The 16,575-nt window shown below is 42.8% G+C and overlaps 1 protein-coding gene across 6 annotated transcripts in view; it reads right to left on the minus strand.

Moving 5' to 3' along the window:
• The window catches only part of LOC116044446 (receptor tyrosine-protein kinase erbB-4), a 281,156-nt gene that overhangs the window by 58,728 nt on the left and 205,853 nt on the right, over window positions 1-16,575 (minus strand). For 5 of the 6 annotated variants that reach the window (XR_004103671.2, XM_031291607.2, XM_031291605.2 and 2 more), the window contains exons 17-20: window positions 13,635-13,767; window positions 5,577-5,699; window positions 4,397-4,495; window positions 1,168-1,353 (exon numbers count right to left, since the gene is read on the minus strand). Coding sequence is in view for 5 of the 6 variants with exons in the window: in XM_031291607.2 (XP_031147467.1) it covers window positions 1,168-1,353; window positions 4,397-4,495; window positions 5,577-5,699; window positions 13,635-13,767 (541 nt within the window). In the remaining variant the exon portion in view is untranslated. The remainder of the gene's footprint in view (window positions 1-1,167; window positions 1,354-4,396; window positions 4,496-5,576; window positions 5,700-13,634; window positions 13,768-16,575) is intronic. The other variant, XM_031291606.2, reaches the window with a different exon arrangement.

Raw genomic sequence — 16,575 nt, forward strand, 5'->3', positions numbered from 1 at the left:
ACAGCAATTTTAATTACACTTCTTGGAGGCATAGCTGCACTGGAAGCAGGGAATTCAAACCTCAATGGGTAGTAACCACGCATCTTCAGAATACACAATAGGTGACTGGCAAACTTGGAGAGCACAAAATCAACCATTGTAGAATATTAACAGTTATTGTCCAAAATCCAATCAGGCTGATCAGTGCCAGAGGTAAATCAGCCTTTTGTCAGCTACTGCTTCCAGAGCTGATGGGGGAGATTCCTCTGTATCACAGCAGATGTCTGCCTGCACAGCATGTAATAGCAGCCTAGCACCCTACTGCCATCCCAACGTTATAACTCAGAGATGTTAAATCTCGCCCGGCAGTCACACTATCAAGCAGTCTGGCTGCATCGGCTTAATTTGCAAACACAACACAAATGTTCTTTGGGTAAGCAAAAGTACATACAATATCTCAAGCCTTACGGCTGTTTCGACGATTCTGAGTGCAGATTTTGTTTGTGTAGCAGAGAACGGGTATATAATTCGTGAATTTCTTGCGCCCGTCACTCATTCCCCGAAAAAATAATGCGTGTTGATGTGCTTCTCAGACAGAGTTCAAGGCAAACTAGGCTTGTCTGCTTGTCAACGTCAGTGGCCTATTGTGTCATTTTGAAGGGTTGTGAAAATGATCAGTGTGTCAAGCAGTGAGGATAATTAGGATCAACAAAGGGCGAACTGGAAGAGATTCATGCTAAAAAGTCTACAACAATAGATCCAAACACTGTATTTGTTCGTGAAATGACACTGAAAATGCTCGGATTTTCTGAATTCGCTGCACACATGTTGCATAGATCTTGATACAATGCCAAAAGGTTTGAAAAAAAAACTGAGTAAGTAACTTAAAGGTTATACAGATCAGGGACGTTGTAAAAGCAGTTCAACAATGTTTTGAAAGCTGTTTAAATAAGCATTTGGAATGTGCAATAATATCATGTATTTGCAAAAATGTGAGCTTGTTTGGGGTGACACTGGACGCAAGCCTCTACATGTCACCATCCGTCACATTCTGGCTTGGGAAAAAATGTGACATGAACACAAACCCATTACAACCCTCACACCTGCCAACACATGCAGTGCAGTAACACACCAACGCTGCGGCGGCACCAGATGCCATCCTCTCTTGACCTGATTGTGGTCTCTTACCTTGGCGATTTGGACACACCAGTTGAGCAGCAGCTGCGATCCGATGTTGTCCTTGTGCTCGTGCACGTAGTCGAGGAGGCAGCCGTGAGGCATGAGCTGGGTGACCAGCTGGATGGTGGGGCTCAGGCACACGCCCAGCAGACGCACCAGGTGGGGGTGCTCCATGCTGGCCATGATCAGGGCCTCCTGGGTGAGAGGGGGGGAGGGGGACAAAGAGGGACTAAGAAGACTGTTGCATTTCATGGCTGGGAATACAGCAAAGTAGTTCCTTTGTTTGCCCAAAAGATATTTGAAAATGCCAAAATGCACCTTTGTTCGGCAGACCCAAGAGTCTGGGTCTGCCGAGGTTTCTTCCTAAAAGGGAGTTTTTCCTCGCCACTGTCGCAATAGCCACTGCTAATGCTTGCTCTTGGGGGAACTATTGGAATTGTTGGGGCTTTATAGAGTGTGGTTTAGACCTACTCTATCTGTAAAGTGTCTCGAGATAACTCTTGTTATGATTTGATACTATAAATAAAATTGAATTGAATTGAATTGAATTGTTCTTATGGACACAGGAACAAGAACCTGCATGAACCTTTTTTTCACAAAGTTGTTAAACTTTTGTAATTTTTTTGGCACCCCTTGAGGGTCCTGACTCCAAGGTTAGGAGCCACTGGTGTAGATTTTCTACTCATCAAGTAGTATTAGGTTCTATTTTAGTAGAATTCATATCTGTCCATGCATCTATTATCCATGGATAATACTGTGCTGTATTCCAAAGACCTCTGGAGTTAGCTGCATAAATTAAGACTTGTGGCATGATGACTATATCTGCATGCACAGCATCTGTCCACTGAGTATTCTCACTGTGCAAGAAAACCCTGCAGAAACCCTCTTCAAAGCTGCACAAACATCAGCCTTTTCTCATCCATATTTTAACATGTATGAAACACAGAGGTTCTTAAATGTTGCACCACTGAAACATCGCAATGTGAGCGCTGCATATTCAATAATGCCTTGTGCTGTCTCATACAGAGAGTCACAATGTGTTTGATTTCATGAACTATTGTAGCATTTTCTGTCTCATCTCTCTCTGCAGCAGATGGACATAGAGGTTTGAACAGTTGGGAGTCAACGTTGGGTAATTGTTACTGCGGAGCTGCAAGCAGAAGGATGTGTGGTGGTTTTATGAAGTGTTATGATGGCGAGGGCTGAAACTCGTGGCAGACGTGTACGTGCATTATGGCTGAGCAGAAGCTGCACTCGGAGTCAGTGCTTAAAAACACTCACTTCATTCGTTCTCCTCATCCCATATTGCCTCTCTCTCGCTCTCTCATTCACACACTCTCACATTAGGACACACTTTCGTTGCAGCTCTCCAAAACACTCCACGCTCACATGCTCAAGGACACACTTTACACTCTCTCTCGCTGTCTCTGCATACAGCAAATGGTCGAGGAGGTGTATATCCAGGCTCTGGCCCCTGGTGCAGCTGACAGATAGATGCCTTTTTAAATTTAGGTGCTAAAGAATGAGCTTAGAGGGAGAGTCGTGGCGGTGTGGGTGTGAGTAGATTTATTCTAAACAGGAGGGGGCAATAGGCCATAGAGAGGCTTTTGGCACCATCAATGCCCTGATTTAAACAGAGCCTCCTGGCCCAAGGTAGTGCCACTACATCTCCACTTCATAAAACCACCTGCCCACCAATTGCTCGACATTGTACAACTCCAGCCACCTCTACACCGGGCAAACCTCACACCTCTCAAGAAAAATGGAGGGAGGATGGGAAGAGCAAAAGAAGGACATCTGTGTGTGTAACACAAAGAAGGAGAGCTCTTTGATTCTCTTGCTGTGATCCCAAAAGACCCGCGTCTCGTAAACTATGTCTAGCTAAACACTTGCTCTCCACTGCAAATGTTAGGAGGGCTTGTGTGTGTGCGAGCACGAGTCTGTGTGTGTTTTGGTTTTTCTCTCATCTCCCTGAGCGCTGACCTCCATTACTGCCAGCTGACCCTCCTTTCCCATCTAGCTCACTTGCTCACTTTCCTACACACACACACACACACACACACACACACACACACACACACACACACACACACATACACACACACGCACAGAGTGATAGAGTGGCAGAGCCCTGCAAAACTGGTGCATGTTCCAGCATGTGTGTGCAAGTGTATGCATTCTAACGCAGTAAATTAGTGCACTATTAGTCCTCTGCATTTCACATGAAATAATCAACTCACCCACTCAGATTTGCATATTTGCCAACACAAGCAAATCACCCCACAGCTCTCACATACGAGGTCGCCACCACTGGCAAGCCTTTTGTTGTGAAGTGTGGCCTTTTTGGTTATATGTGTTTATATGTGTGGATTTTCAGCGTGTTTGGAGCTGGCACTCCAGTGGCTGGTTTCCCAGTGGCAAGGCGTGAGCCTGCCTTTAGATTGCTGTTTAACAAGCCAGCAGACAGAGCATATTGGCTCTGAATGGACAGAGACCCCCGCTGGGAGAAACAGTGGAAGAGGAAGAGAGGGAAAGGAGGAGAGGAGAAAAGGAGGGAGGTGGAAGGGACATGCAGGGAAAGGAGTAGAGGATGGAGGTGGAAGGAAGATGCAGGGACAAAAGAGAGGAAAACATTGGGCATAAAGGGAAAGAGAGGGTGGAAGCACAGCTATGTTGCCTCAGTAATCTGACAATTTTTTTTCAGTCAATTTATCATCTATAAAGATTTAAACAGTTGGGCAAACATCCAAAACGACACTGAATATAAACTACTATCGTTTTGCAAAACCTGGTGATAAGTAAAGTCTAAGCAGTCTAAGTGTGTGAAAAAGAAAGAGGGGTAAAAGAGAAAGAAAGAGGGGAAGAAAGGAAGGAGGAGAGGAGTGAAGAAGATATGGTGGGAAGAATTGGAAAACTCTGCAGCTTATTCCCTTCCTCCTCTTCGTCTCCCCTCTATCACTCCTGGATTCCAATAAAGCCATATCTCATAAACAAGTGCTGTTTTTTAATAGAGTCTCGTTCAATACATGCCTGGCTGTACAGCACAGTGGAGTTCACTTTATTACAGGCTCTGACTGAGATGGTACTCTCATAAGAGTTTACCGCCGAATGCACAATCCCACAAAGTGACAGGCTCGGCCATCTCCGTGACAAGGCTGAGGCTTTACAGCTCAGGCACACAAACACGAACACACACGGGTGAAAATGGACACAAAATTGTTGCGATATAAATACTCACGTCCATGAACTCCACGTTGGCTTTAGGACCGGTGGTCTCATTGAGGATTTTAATAGCCACAGGGATCTTCACTGTCTCACCTTCTGGGACCCAGATGCCCTGAAATGTACAAGTAATCACCATAAATGCAGCTACAGCAAGGGCGTCTCCTTCACTGCTAACATTCCTCAAATTAAAATAAAAAAACATAACATTTCTACTCACTGTATGGTGCCAAAGCAAAAAGCCAGATCCTCCAGAAAAACGTGATTATGCGATCGCATAATTCAATGCATAATCAGGCAAAGTCCGCATATTTATGTGGGGGCCGCATTTTTCCAAATACGCTGCACTTTCGCTGCATAAATTGCAGATTTCCGCACAAAATATGCGGGGCTTGCATGATTTCATAATCCCCGCATTTTCGTTGCAAAAAAGTCACATATACCTTAGCAGAAAGTTGAAAAATGTTGCGTTTACTTCACACAAGAGCAGCCATTTTCCCCTATTGCCATGGGAACGTTATGAAGTGACGTAATTACGCGACGTGAACATCATCGAAAAGCTGCAAACCCCGCGATGAAGCCATGATGAAACTGCAGTTTTTGCAAGTTCCCGCAATTTTATCGCATAAAATTGCATAAATATCCCGCATATTCCATCGCATTTTTTAAGAAAACAAGCCGCATAATCAAGGATTTTTGCCCGCAACAATCACAAAAAAACTCTGGATCATAATGGGGCTATGCATTGATGTCACACTACGTATGCAGATGATATAAAATCAAATAGGCCCGTCGATACTGTAATTGAGAGAAATTTAAAGCTGGTGGTAGAAAATTCTGTATTTATTCAATGGCTTTGCTTAGATTCAGGGTGATATCAATAATTTTGCCAAGGGCAGCGAAGTTGGCAAGCAAACAGCAGTTTTCGTTCCAGGTCCTTCAGCCGCCCTAGACTCGTGTCTGTCAGGAAACACTGTTACAAAGGGAAATGTTTATGCTCATTGTTTAGGTTGTCAAGCAGGGTTGTTCTACTCGTAAGAGGGCATTGAAAGAAACTCTTCTTGAGTGTGTTCTTTGCCATCTAGCTGACTCACTGATGTTTGATTTATAATGCGGAGGCCACACATTTGAAAGAGCAGTGTGTGAATTGTGTGCCCACCGACAGGCACTTTGTAAATGCAGATGCACACACTGACCTTGTAGACTGTTCCAAAAGCTCCAGAGCCCAGAATCTTGACTCTCTTCAGCTCAGTTTCTTTCAGGATCCGCAGCTGAGCCTGGTTAGGGGCCGTTCCACTGGGGGTCAGGGGCTCCACCAGCTGACAAAACACAAATTTAGACTATTTATCCCACTCGTCACCTATTTTTGTGGCAACCAGTGGCAAAAAAATGTTAAGAAACATTCCTCTCGGCTACTGCTTTCAACCTGCAGCGGGGTGAGACCGTTCCTTTTAAAATAATAAATAGAAAGCGAGTCTTGGAAAGAGAAGTGCAAGGTGAACATCAAGGTTTATTTTAAGCAAATAAATAAGCAGCCAAAAACAGTGACTGCCTTGTCCTGATTGTCATGATTTTGGATTACTCATGCGCATTTAGGAAATACAAATAATTCAGGGGCATGAACGTGAAGTTCTGTCGGAACTGGCAGTCACCAATGTGGACCGCAGTGTGCCCACCGCTAAGCAAATCACAGTCTGGTGTCAGCTGCTATCACAGCCGACAAAGAGTAGCAGCTCACCAGCTGTGCACATACAAAACAATTCCAATTCAAGGTTATGACAGGCCTCCTCCGAGCTGCCTGGCTGCCAGTAACAGCTGACACTGAACAGCATCCCAGCAGCTGGCCGGCCACCCGCCCGCCTCACCACTAGCCGCTTAACAAAGCCTCGGCTACTAAATATAAAAGAGCAGGAGCTGGCACCTGTAACCGAGCAGTGAAAAGATCTGAGCCAGAGGGAAGGAAGTGCCACACAGACACACACACACACACACACACACACACACACACACACACACGAAAGTGGGAAGATGTGTATTGCACATCTCACAACACTAACACATACAGATACATGTACAGTACACAGATACACAAATATTGACAACGCATGCAAATTCACGCTCATATCAACATCAAACACACACAGATGGAAGCACACACACACACACACACACACACACACACACACACAAAAACGGGAGCATGTGTATTGCACATCTCACAACACTAACACATACAGATACATTTACAGTACACAGATACACAAATATTAACACATGCAAATTCACGCTCATAGCAACATCAAACACACAGAGATGGAAGCGCGCACACACACACACACACACACAAAGCACACACAAAGCACACATCAGACCACAAAACACACATCCACAAGAAGTCAATGCTTCTGATCAATACATGTCTTAATGAGCCAATACAGGTCCCTCATTCGCTGCGGTTAATCAGCTGCATAATCACCCAGCTCAACCATGGCCATCAAACAATATAATGAGACTATATGTCAGTCGGTCAGCCATACAAGCACCTACTTAATGTGATATAAAACCATCAGCACAACAGGACCGGCGATCGCAACACCGGTCCAGTCGGCAGAATGGATGACATTGCCCGCAGCTCGGCAATGACATGTCATTTAATGGCTGTTGTTATGGCTGGGCCTGAAGGCGCAGTGCACGCCTGCTGAGATGCCACCGCAGGAAGTGAGTTGGCAGACGGGCAGTGTTTAGGAGGATAAGGGATAAATACTGAGGGAAGTGAAAGAGATGAGGGAGCAGTGAGAGCATGACTCTGTGATCGAGTAATACTGAAAACCTTCTTTCCTGAGGCATAGCAACTACACATATTTAGGAAGTTACACAAGAAGGGAAAAATAGCACTGACAGAGAGGAGCATTTTAGTCAATACTCAATATACTTAACTGATAAATAATTGAGCCATAAATAGCAAGGATTCTGTCTCTGTACCACTTTCTAAAAATAAGCCATACTTAAAAATTTGACTCTCAAATGTTGCTGAATTCTGATTGGTGTACAGTGCAGACTACTTTTTTTCCCCCAAGTGAGCACCACCCACTTTAAAGCAGTGAAAAAAATGCTAAATTCAAATACAGAAATCTTTCATGTGAAATAACCAAACCTGTTCTAGCTAATAATTCACAGGTAAAAGCTATAAAAAAAAACCTTGAAAAGGTATCTTATAAGTAACTGCCGGTATCAATAATGGTTAATTAACAACTGTAGTAATGCATTATACATAAGTAATAAGCTAGCCATTTAGCTGTTGAGCTAACCCCAACACATTTTGTCAGGGTTTTGGTGTTTTGTCTTATTGTGGTAGTCTTGTTTTTCTGTTATGTTCTGTTTCCTGTTTTATTTTGTAGTCTGTCTTGTCTCCCTTGTCTATTTACTTCCTGTCTTTGTTTGTTTCCCGCCTTTTTTGATTGTTCTGCCCCACCTTGATTTGGTCCACCTGTTGTATCACCTGTCCCTTGTTAGTCCTCATTACCTCTTGTATTTAGTCTTTGTGTTCCCCTTGTCTTGTGTCAGGTCATTGTATTTTCTGTGGATGGTTTTCCGTGTTGGAGTTTGTTTGTTCTACCCCATTTTTTTGGTCTGGGTGTTCATGTTATTTTGACTGTTCCAGTTTTGGATTCCGCCTGTTCTGCTCGTACTCTGCCTGCTGTTTCAGGACACTTTGTTTGGTATGAACTGTGATTTATTATTAAATCTACTTACAAACCTACACTACCTGCCAGTCTCTGCATTTGGGTCCAACTCATTCTCTGTAGCCATGGCACATTTACACTGATGATTAAAATGCCATCATCTTCATTATGATAAATGTGCTTATAAATGAAAAACTAAATACCAAACAACAACATGTGGGTTGCCAGGTTGTGAAAGATCCATTTGGCTGCTGTATTTCCTCATACCTTTTTAAGGCAAGGTGACCCAGGGTGAGCTAAGTGACCCATTAAGTGGTCAGGGATATCTGTGTTGAGGCTCTCAAAAGAAGCTATTACATGCAATATTAAATTACATAGAAGCACCAACTGCGAACTTTATTTACTTCAACAAAAAGGACATGCTGTGGTCACATCCATCATATCAGCCTGGTATTTGGCCAAAGAGCATTATTTGCATCAGTGTGTTGGTGCATACACTGCATGAATAACAAGAGAAGTGACGCTGTAATGTAGGTAGAGAGAAATGGAGGGATTCAGAAAGAGAGAGCAGGGAGGAGGTGACGGAGCAATAGTATGAGCAGATGGTGACAGGCTGTAGCCGTTATTGTTTCATTAGAACAAAGCCAGATTGAACTGATGAGGGGAGGACAGGAGAGGTTGTTTGAATAAGATGCACACCCATGGCCTCTTAAACTCTCTTGAGCTCATTCTCACTCACACACACTCACCGTGCCACTTTATTTACCAGCTAATAATGCACCCTGCCTTTGCCAAATGAGTCTCGCCAGTAGCTCGGTGCAGAGGATTCGGATGCTTCATTGGACAAATAAGCAGTGTGTTCACGCCTCGAGCAGGAATACATTCACACAATTATTCTGTGTTGAGTAAGTAAACAATGTCCTCAAACATAAAAGTTGCACTGCGAACCCTCGGGCATACGCTTTAATATTCACATTACCCATATCAAATGCTGCATTTGTTGTGTTGTGTAATTGAAATCAGGTGAAACAAGACTGTCGTGCCACAAGCTTTTGCCCAGAGCAATCACATTGTGTGGAAACAATGCTGGCATTTATGCATGTTCATATTTCAACTAAACGTACAATATTTTGACCACCGTGGCTATTTATTCTACAGATGCAGAACTTGTTAAAGTACCAAAAAAGGAATTGTTTCGGGAAATAATGAAGTTTTGCTCTCTGCAGTCGGAACGGCCTAATACTGTAAATGTTAAACAGGCTCATGAGATTTGATTTTACTGAATAAAGAAAGAACAGGTACAATGCAGGACACATGTGAGATGTATACATGAGAGTAAGTTTCAATACAATTAGGCTGAACGAACTGGCGGAAGGCATGTGAGACCATTTGCGACCGCACCTTATTTTCTTCTTGAATTTGGAGTATCTTAAAGGCCTAGTAAAATATTCTTGTGCTATACTTATGACACCACAATGACACGGAGTGAGCTCATTAAGACCATTTGCGCATGATAGCAGATGAGCGTGCTTATCAGTATGCAAAGGGCATTCACTCTTGGTATTAGCGAGCCCATCCCAGCAGCGATGAACTCACTTTTCCTCCACTATCTGCATTTAAAGAGCAGTCTTTTACTGCACTGCTCAGTTACTAAACATGCATTTCTGTGGAAAATATTTCTCTGTTAAGATCTCTAATTTAGGAGTTGAAGCATTTGGAATTGGCAGTACATTAATACAAATGCCTGTTAACTAAATCATGTTTTCTTCTTGCTGAAGCTGTTTTCCTGAAGTATAGCCATGGGGCCAATGGCTAAAAAGAAAGTGTTTAGATCACTGGCCCAGGAGAGCCCTAGCACTGCATATTCTCTACTCCGCCTACACCTGATTGGCTGTACTGGAGCTCTACAGGACCAGGTGGCCATCAGTGGTTTAAAGTAAATAATCTGTAAACAAGTTTGTAATAAATAACCCATTATTGCAGAGGGAAACTTGCATGCAAAACTATAGGGTCAAAGTAGAGCCAAGAAGTTGTAAACTGTGATGGATGTTTAATGGTAATAATTTCATCGTTTTTTCTTCTACCAAATACCTTTGAACCAGTATAATTGTCTTCTCCTGTTTCCCTGTTTCTTAACCAATGTGACTTATTTTTGCTGATGTTTCCTATATATATATATATATATATATATATATATATATATATATATATATATATATATACATATACATAAACTAACCTACTTTTTGGCTGAGCCTGTACACCAAACAGAAAAGTTATTCTCTACCAGGGGTGGGGGGAAAAACACCAAGTATCAATCTTTTATGTGTTGGTCAGTTTGTCTGCCTGACAATCCCATTTTGCAGCAATACAATTAAACTGAGATGAACAAAACAATCTTTTTAGATACAACAGATATTAACAACGTTTCCTTTTGGGGACATCATTTGAAATTGGGAAAAAAATTGAAGTTGGAATAGAGGTAAATAAATTGCAATATATCGCAGAATATTGCAATATGTTTAAAATCACAACATTATCATATCGTGACATAAGGCCTCTGGTGATTTCCACCCTTACTCTCTACGCACCTCTGTGATATTGAACCTGACATATTTGGTGTCTTTTGAATCCCTGGGATCTTGACTTAAATTCAACATGAGTTTCAGTACGTTTGAACAGGGCTCGGCTGCACTACATGCATTTGTAATGACATCCCATGCCTCCGTTCAGCCAGCCTGCCCTGGAGTGAAAGACGGGAGCTGTCCGACTCCCCCGGACGCTGAAATCCTTCTCGTCAGAGAGCAGAGGAGCGCATGTAAGCAGCATAAGAGCTGTCCACGGCCTGTGGTTCTGAAACACTCACATGGCCTACGTCTGTACAATGCCGCTGGAAGAGGACCTTTGGGGGTAAGGAAGGGAGGGCGATTCCAAGTGTATTAGTCGTGCTTCATTGGACTGGGGTCAAAGTTCAAGGCCTGGGGTCGCGCTGCAACAGTGAGGCGACGCCGCTGTTTGTGCTGCCTCTCCCTGCGAGCAAAGCAATTTGTTTTCACGGAGGGCTACTTTAAGAGGCACCACAGTGTTAGGCTGGCTTTTTTTTTTTTATTTATATTAGCCTCTATGTTTCGTTCAAGGTGAGAGAGAGGGAGAGGGGGAACAAAATACAAACAGAAAGAGAGTTAGAAGATGGAAGAATAAAGTGTCTGTTCACAGGGGGAGACAGACAGATTAATGGAGATATAGAGATACAAAAAAATGGAGAACAAAGAAAGGAAAATAGAATAGTGAGGATGCAAGAAAAGACAAAGAAAACAAAGAAATGAAGTAGCAGTGTGTTTTGCAAGGCAACAGCCTTCACACATGTCCTTGATATGGAAATGCCGGCTGAGTGCTCAGATCACGTTTTGACAGCGCGCACAAGAGGCATCTTTTTCCCGTCTGACACAAGAGGTGAGCTCTCTGTTTCAGAAAGCTGTGGCAGATAGGGAGAGAGAGGGAGAGTCCCTGAGCCTTCGCGGTCCTCAAATCCCTCATCCAGACAAGCTTGATCTCCATTCACAGACTCGGCTCCATCATTCGTTTGAATAGGGAATCCACATTCGCCAGCCGTCCAAAGCCTATCGTGCGGTTTCATCAGCCAAAACACAGCCTGTGGAAAGTGTGATGCAGACTGCAAGGAGCGCAGGTTTTTTATTATGCTGGGTAGGTGAGAGTGGAAAGAAGCGTTCAGATGGAAAGTAAACAGGGGAAAGAGGAGTTTCTGTGTGTATGCACAAAGTATGCATGCGGTGTGAATGCACATATTCATATATTGAAGGGAAAAATTCAAATTCCAGAGAGATGTGAAGGAACAAAGACCTTGTGAAAACGAGTGCTTGCAACAAAATGCTTACTTGAGGCATACGGCCACTACTCAAAAGTATGTTTGTATTGCTGGATTTTCACAAGAGCAAGAGCGTTTTAGGTTAAAGCCCTTCATTCTGTTAGCTCAAATGATGGCTACAGATGATATATTTCCATCCCTGCTGGTCAGGTAGTGACACTTTCAACCGCTGATCCACAGCTTTGTTCCTCACCATTCAGCTAATGCTCTTACACAGAATGACCTACAAAGACTGGGGGCAGGATCAGTGTCATGCCCAGGACAATAAAACATGGCTGCGAATGTGTCGTGGGGATTGAACCCATGACCTACTCTTAATGAGTGGTCTGTCTAACCTGTAGGCCAACCTGTCACAGGCGTTTTAAAGATTTTCTTGTGTCTAATTACTTTTACACCCTATTAGGTCTCCTTGGAGGATAGGAGGGAATTGACTTGGGCAGTTATTTTTCACGGTTTCCTGGTGGAGTATTGAGTCAAGCTTTGAAGGAGCAAAAATCAGTCACAGGACAAGTTTATACAGTGAGATGCAAAAGGGGTCAACGAGATCCCCCTCCAGCCCGATTTCTCCCCTGCCTCTCCTTCTCTGTGACAGTACATTAGCGAATCTGCCCGGACTGAAGACTTCCCTTCCAGTCAAGAGGCTGTCGGAACAGGGCCCGCTTGATTAAGATGGATGCGTGTGGCTGGGATGATGCAGAAACCGCTCATGGCCCGGCCTCCTCCTATTCCCGTCCCTAGCCTGACAGCTGTCTATAACACTACTGCCTCTACCTGTAAATTACACTAATGCAGACTGACAAGCAGCCTGCCCTACTCCTATAGGCGAGGCCATTCAGCGGACCTGCGGCGATGACATAACTGCCGGGCCGCACACACACAGGAAACACAGGCGGAGAGAGTGTTGTAGCAGCACAAAGGTGATCAACCGGAGCACGAAGGCACACATGTGCACATAAACCCTGCACTCACCTACACCTCCATCTTTGACTTTCTTGTTTGAACATAAAGTCTGCTGCGCTGTCTAATGTTTCCCAGAAATGAACCCTCTTCAAGGCTAGATCGATGGGCGATGGCGGCCCGAGCATAATTTTAAAAACCTTCTGAGCAATGCATGGTTTGGCTAAGTACCATAGTCAAGGTTCAATGTTTCAAGGCTTGCTTATGAGTATAGTTTGGTTGGCATCCATCTGGAAAAGTGCACTGCAACTTTGAGGTAAAGGATTTCTAACAAACTCAAAGACCAAAAAACCCCCAAAAAAATCATTATGGAAAAGTACATTTAGAGCAGAACAACATACAAACGTCACATCCCAGTACCAAATTGAGCTTGTTTGTTTAGTTTAATTGAGCAAACTCTAAAACAAAACTTTGCCTTGTTCATTTTCTTGTCACATTAATAGTAAGGTAGGCATCTTTAAAGAAGCTTTTCCCAATTTCCTCTTTGCGATCGATAAAATTCATTATACTGCGGTAATTCATCCAAAGCTATTACTAACCCCAAAGCTATTAATAATTTATTCTGTTGCTGCAAATGCAACAATTCATTCTCCAATCTCCCATCCTGTATCTTCCGACGAAAATGAACTTAAAATTAAAAAAAAAAGAAACTTAAAGTATCAGTGAAAAGTCAAACAGTCTAGCTGCCTCTCTCTCTCATGTTGCTGTTACGACCTCGACTCTCTCACCTCTGTCTCCAAGAAGCGCCGCAAGGCCCTCTTCTTCTTGATACTCTTGCGTCGGACAGTAACGGCCACGCTGAGCGCCAGAATGACGATGATAAATAGGCCGCCGATAATGCCAGCTGCTATTAGTGGCGTCCTGTAGAGATGGAGGAAGAGAAGAAACATTAATATTGCTGAGACATTAAGGAACTAAAAGGCACTTTCAAAAATAGTGCACACCTCAGCTGATGCTGACGGATTCTCCAACCTGCTGTTTCTCACCACTTCAGATTTAACCCTCTACTTTTACAATCTGGAATCTTCAGCTTGATTAGCCAGCCCGTGTTGGGATTGGCTGAGAAATGTGATGCTGGAAATCTAGTGGGCCATTCTCCCGCCGACAAACATCCAAGAAGACGACTGTTGGGAGAGTTTATACAACTTCCCACAAATTCTATCCTCTTCCTCAACTCCTTTCTGCTCTCTTCATTTTGCACCTCTCCCTTTCGTTCCTCTCATTTTGCACAAGAGCCCACAGCTATTTCCAGGTGAGAGCTGCTTCCATTTTCACAGGTCAGAAGAATACGCCTCTGAGAGTGTGTGCTCTTATTACTTGGGTTGGTGGAGAAGATGCAGCTTGTGCTACACTGGACTGGAATTCCTCATATTTCAGCCGGTCATCTCTAAATTGGATGAAACAGTTTATTTCGGTCTACAATCAATGCCAGAGACAATAAGGCAGGAAACTATAAAATGAAAGAAAATAAAGAACTATCACAATAACTGTATTTGCCCATAGTTACACACTTTAAGTTAAATATGGAACTATAAGGGAACAGCAGAAAGGCTATTATAGCGTAATTTAGAAAATCCTTAATTTGATACAGCATTGCAATTGACTTGGTTTTTTTGCTTTGATGTAATTAAATGTGCTTTCCATCTTAATTCATCGCCTACTATCTAAAAAAGTGCCAATCCTTCACAAATTGCTTCTGAATCTCGTGGGGGGGGGAAATCTGCTTAAGTCAAGCCTAAAGGTTGGACGTTAAAAGCTCTTTCTTGTCACTAATGATGGCGCTAATGCTTTTGCCATTTAAATACATCTTGCACTTGTGTATACTGTTATGCCACCACTCAATCCCGTCCTTCTATTACTCTCTTTTCCTTAATCCTTCCATGCGAATTCCATTTTCACCTTGTTGCAAAATATCTTCGCAGCCCTCGTTTATTTATTTTTTAAACACGGCCACACAGAATAAAATAACACCCACTTCTACCTGATATGTGAAGTCCAAAACTCTATTAGCAGTAAAGGCCATTAGCAGCTAATGGAAGACTCATGTACCATGGAGCTATAGTTGAGCAAGGTGTCGCAGCTTTTGCCATATCGATCGGGACAAACCCAAAGAAGGGGGAGAGCTTGAAATTTACAAAGAGGCTGTGGGTTTCGACATAATTAGATATACAGCCATGTCGTGAATAGTAATGCAGCGGTTTGGAATGGATTAAATACAGGGGGGGAGGGGATGGAGAGACAAGGAGAAACAACAACAATGGAAAGAACCATATAGGGAGTGAAATTAAAAGACATAAAGGGAAAAGCGAAAACAAACAAAAAAATCTGAAAAGAGAGCAAAAGGAAGAGAAAGTGGACAAATAACAGAGAGTGAGACAGCATGAGGTGAGAGACAAGAAAAAAGGACTTCTCCAATTAGGAGGAAAGGGTTTACACAAGGACAAGAGACAAGGGGGTCACCACATGAGAAGGGGAATAATACCACTGTAAGCACAAAATATTTTTTTTATTTTCATTTTGGGAATAGAAACTCAGCAGAAGGTTACCAAAAGAAAATAAAATAGTCTAACGTCTGTTCCCTCTCTTTAAAAGGAGCTTAAGACCCCCTTTTTTAAATGGGTATCCTAGTTTGGTTAACTTATAATAAGTGTGTCATTCTTTGGAATTTGCTGTAAAGATCACTTGTTTTTATTGGGGTTTTTAATAGAGTTGTTGCTGTGTCTTCAGGCTATTTAGATGGCTGTTATTGATTTTATTCGCTTGTTATTGTTATTATAATAGTAATATCAGCTTTGTTACTGGTAGTAGTAGAGGAAGTAAAGTAATGTAGTAACCTCAGCTGCTTTTTAGGTGTTTGGAACAAGTCCAAGTCACGTCACAAAATGTATCTCTCTCAGGTCTCTGAGGGCGCCTTCAGACAGAAGAAAGCGATTGGGCGATTCGCCACAGGGTTGGTCTTAAACTTAAATGGCCCATTTGTGGGACGTCATGTTGTGTTATTTAACACCCCAATGTAGCACAAGTACACTTTATATTTCACAATTATTTTTTTTTTCAGATCGTTTATAGATCTCAATATTCCCAACCGCACTTGAAGGCAGCTTCATTTCAAGAAGAAAGAAAACAGACGGAGCGACTGACTGAAACAGTCAGCTGTTACAGAAACTCCTGGGCGCTTGTGTTTGTTTTTTTTTATCCTCATAGTGTTTTAAAATGTACTTGTGGCAGCGATAATGGGAGTGATGTTTCCTGTTTATTGTACGGGACTCTCACACCGCCTCAAAATAACTGCCGAGTCTGATCGACGGTTACATCTCGATCGGTTACATACCTCCTTTCCCCAGCATGGACTGAGGTCTAACTTAATACTTGAACAATGGCTGTAACCCTATTACTTCAAACCTCTAATATTGACTGTTGATTTGTGTCTATCCTACTGTCTACTTTATCCCCTTATAATGCCCATATTTAATGCTGTCTTTTTTTTAAACTTTATCCTTGCACTGCTATAGTTTTTATATTACTATGTCTACATTCTCTTAAATTGTCCATGTTTAATGCTGGTCTCTAGACTTCATCCTTGCACTATTGGACTTATTTGCACTACCACCACGACATACACTCTCATAGAGCACCTTACCTACCATGCATACTGAATCACAGAGTCAG

Source organism: Sander lucioperca, chromosome 24, assembly GCF_008315115.2.
Source record: "Sander lucioperca isolate FBNREF2018 chromosome 24, SLUC_FBN_1.2, whole genome shotgun sequence".
In the NCBI taxonomy this organism is placed as follows: Eukaryota; Metazoa; Chordata; class Actinopteri; order Perciformes; family Percidae; genus Sander; species Sander lucioperca.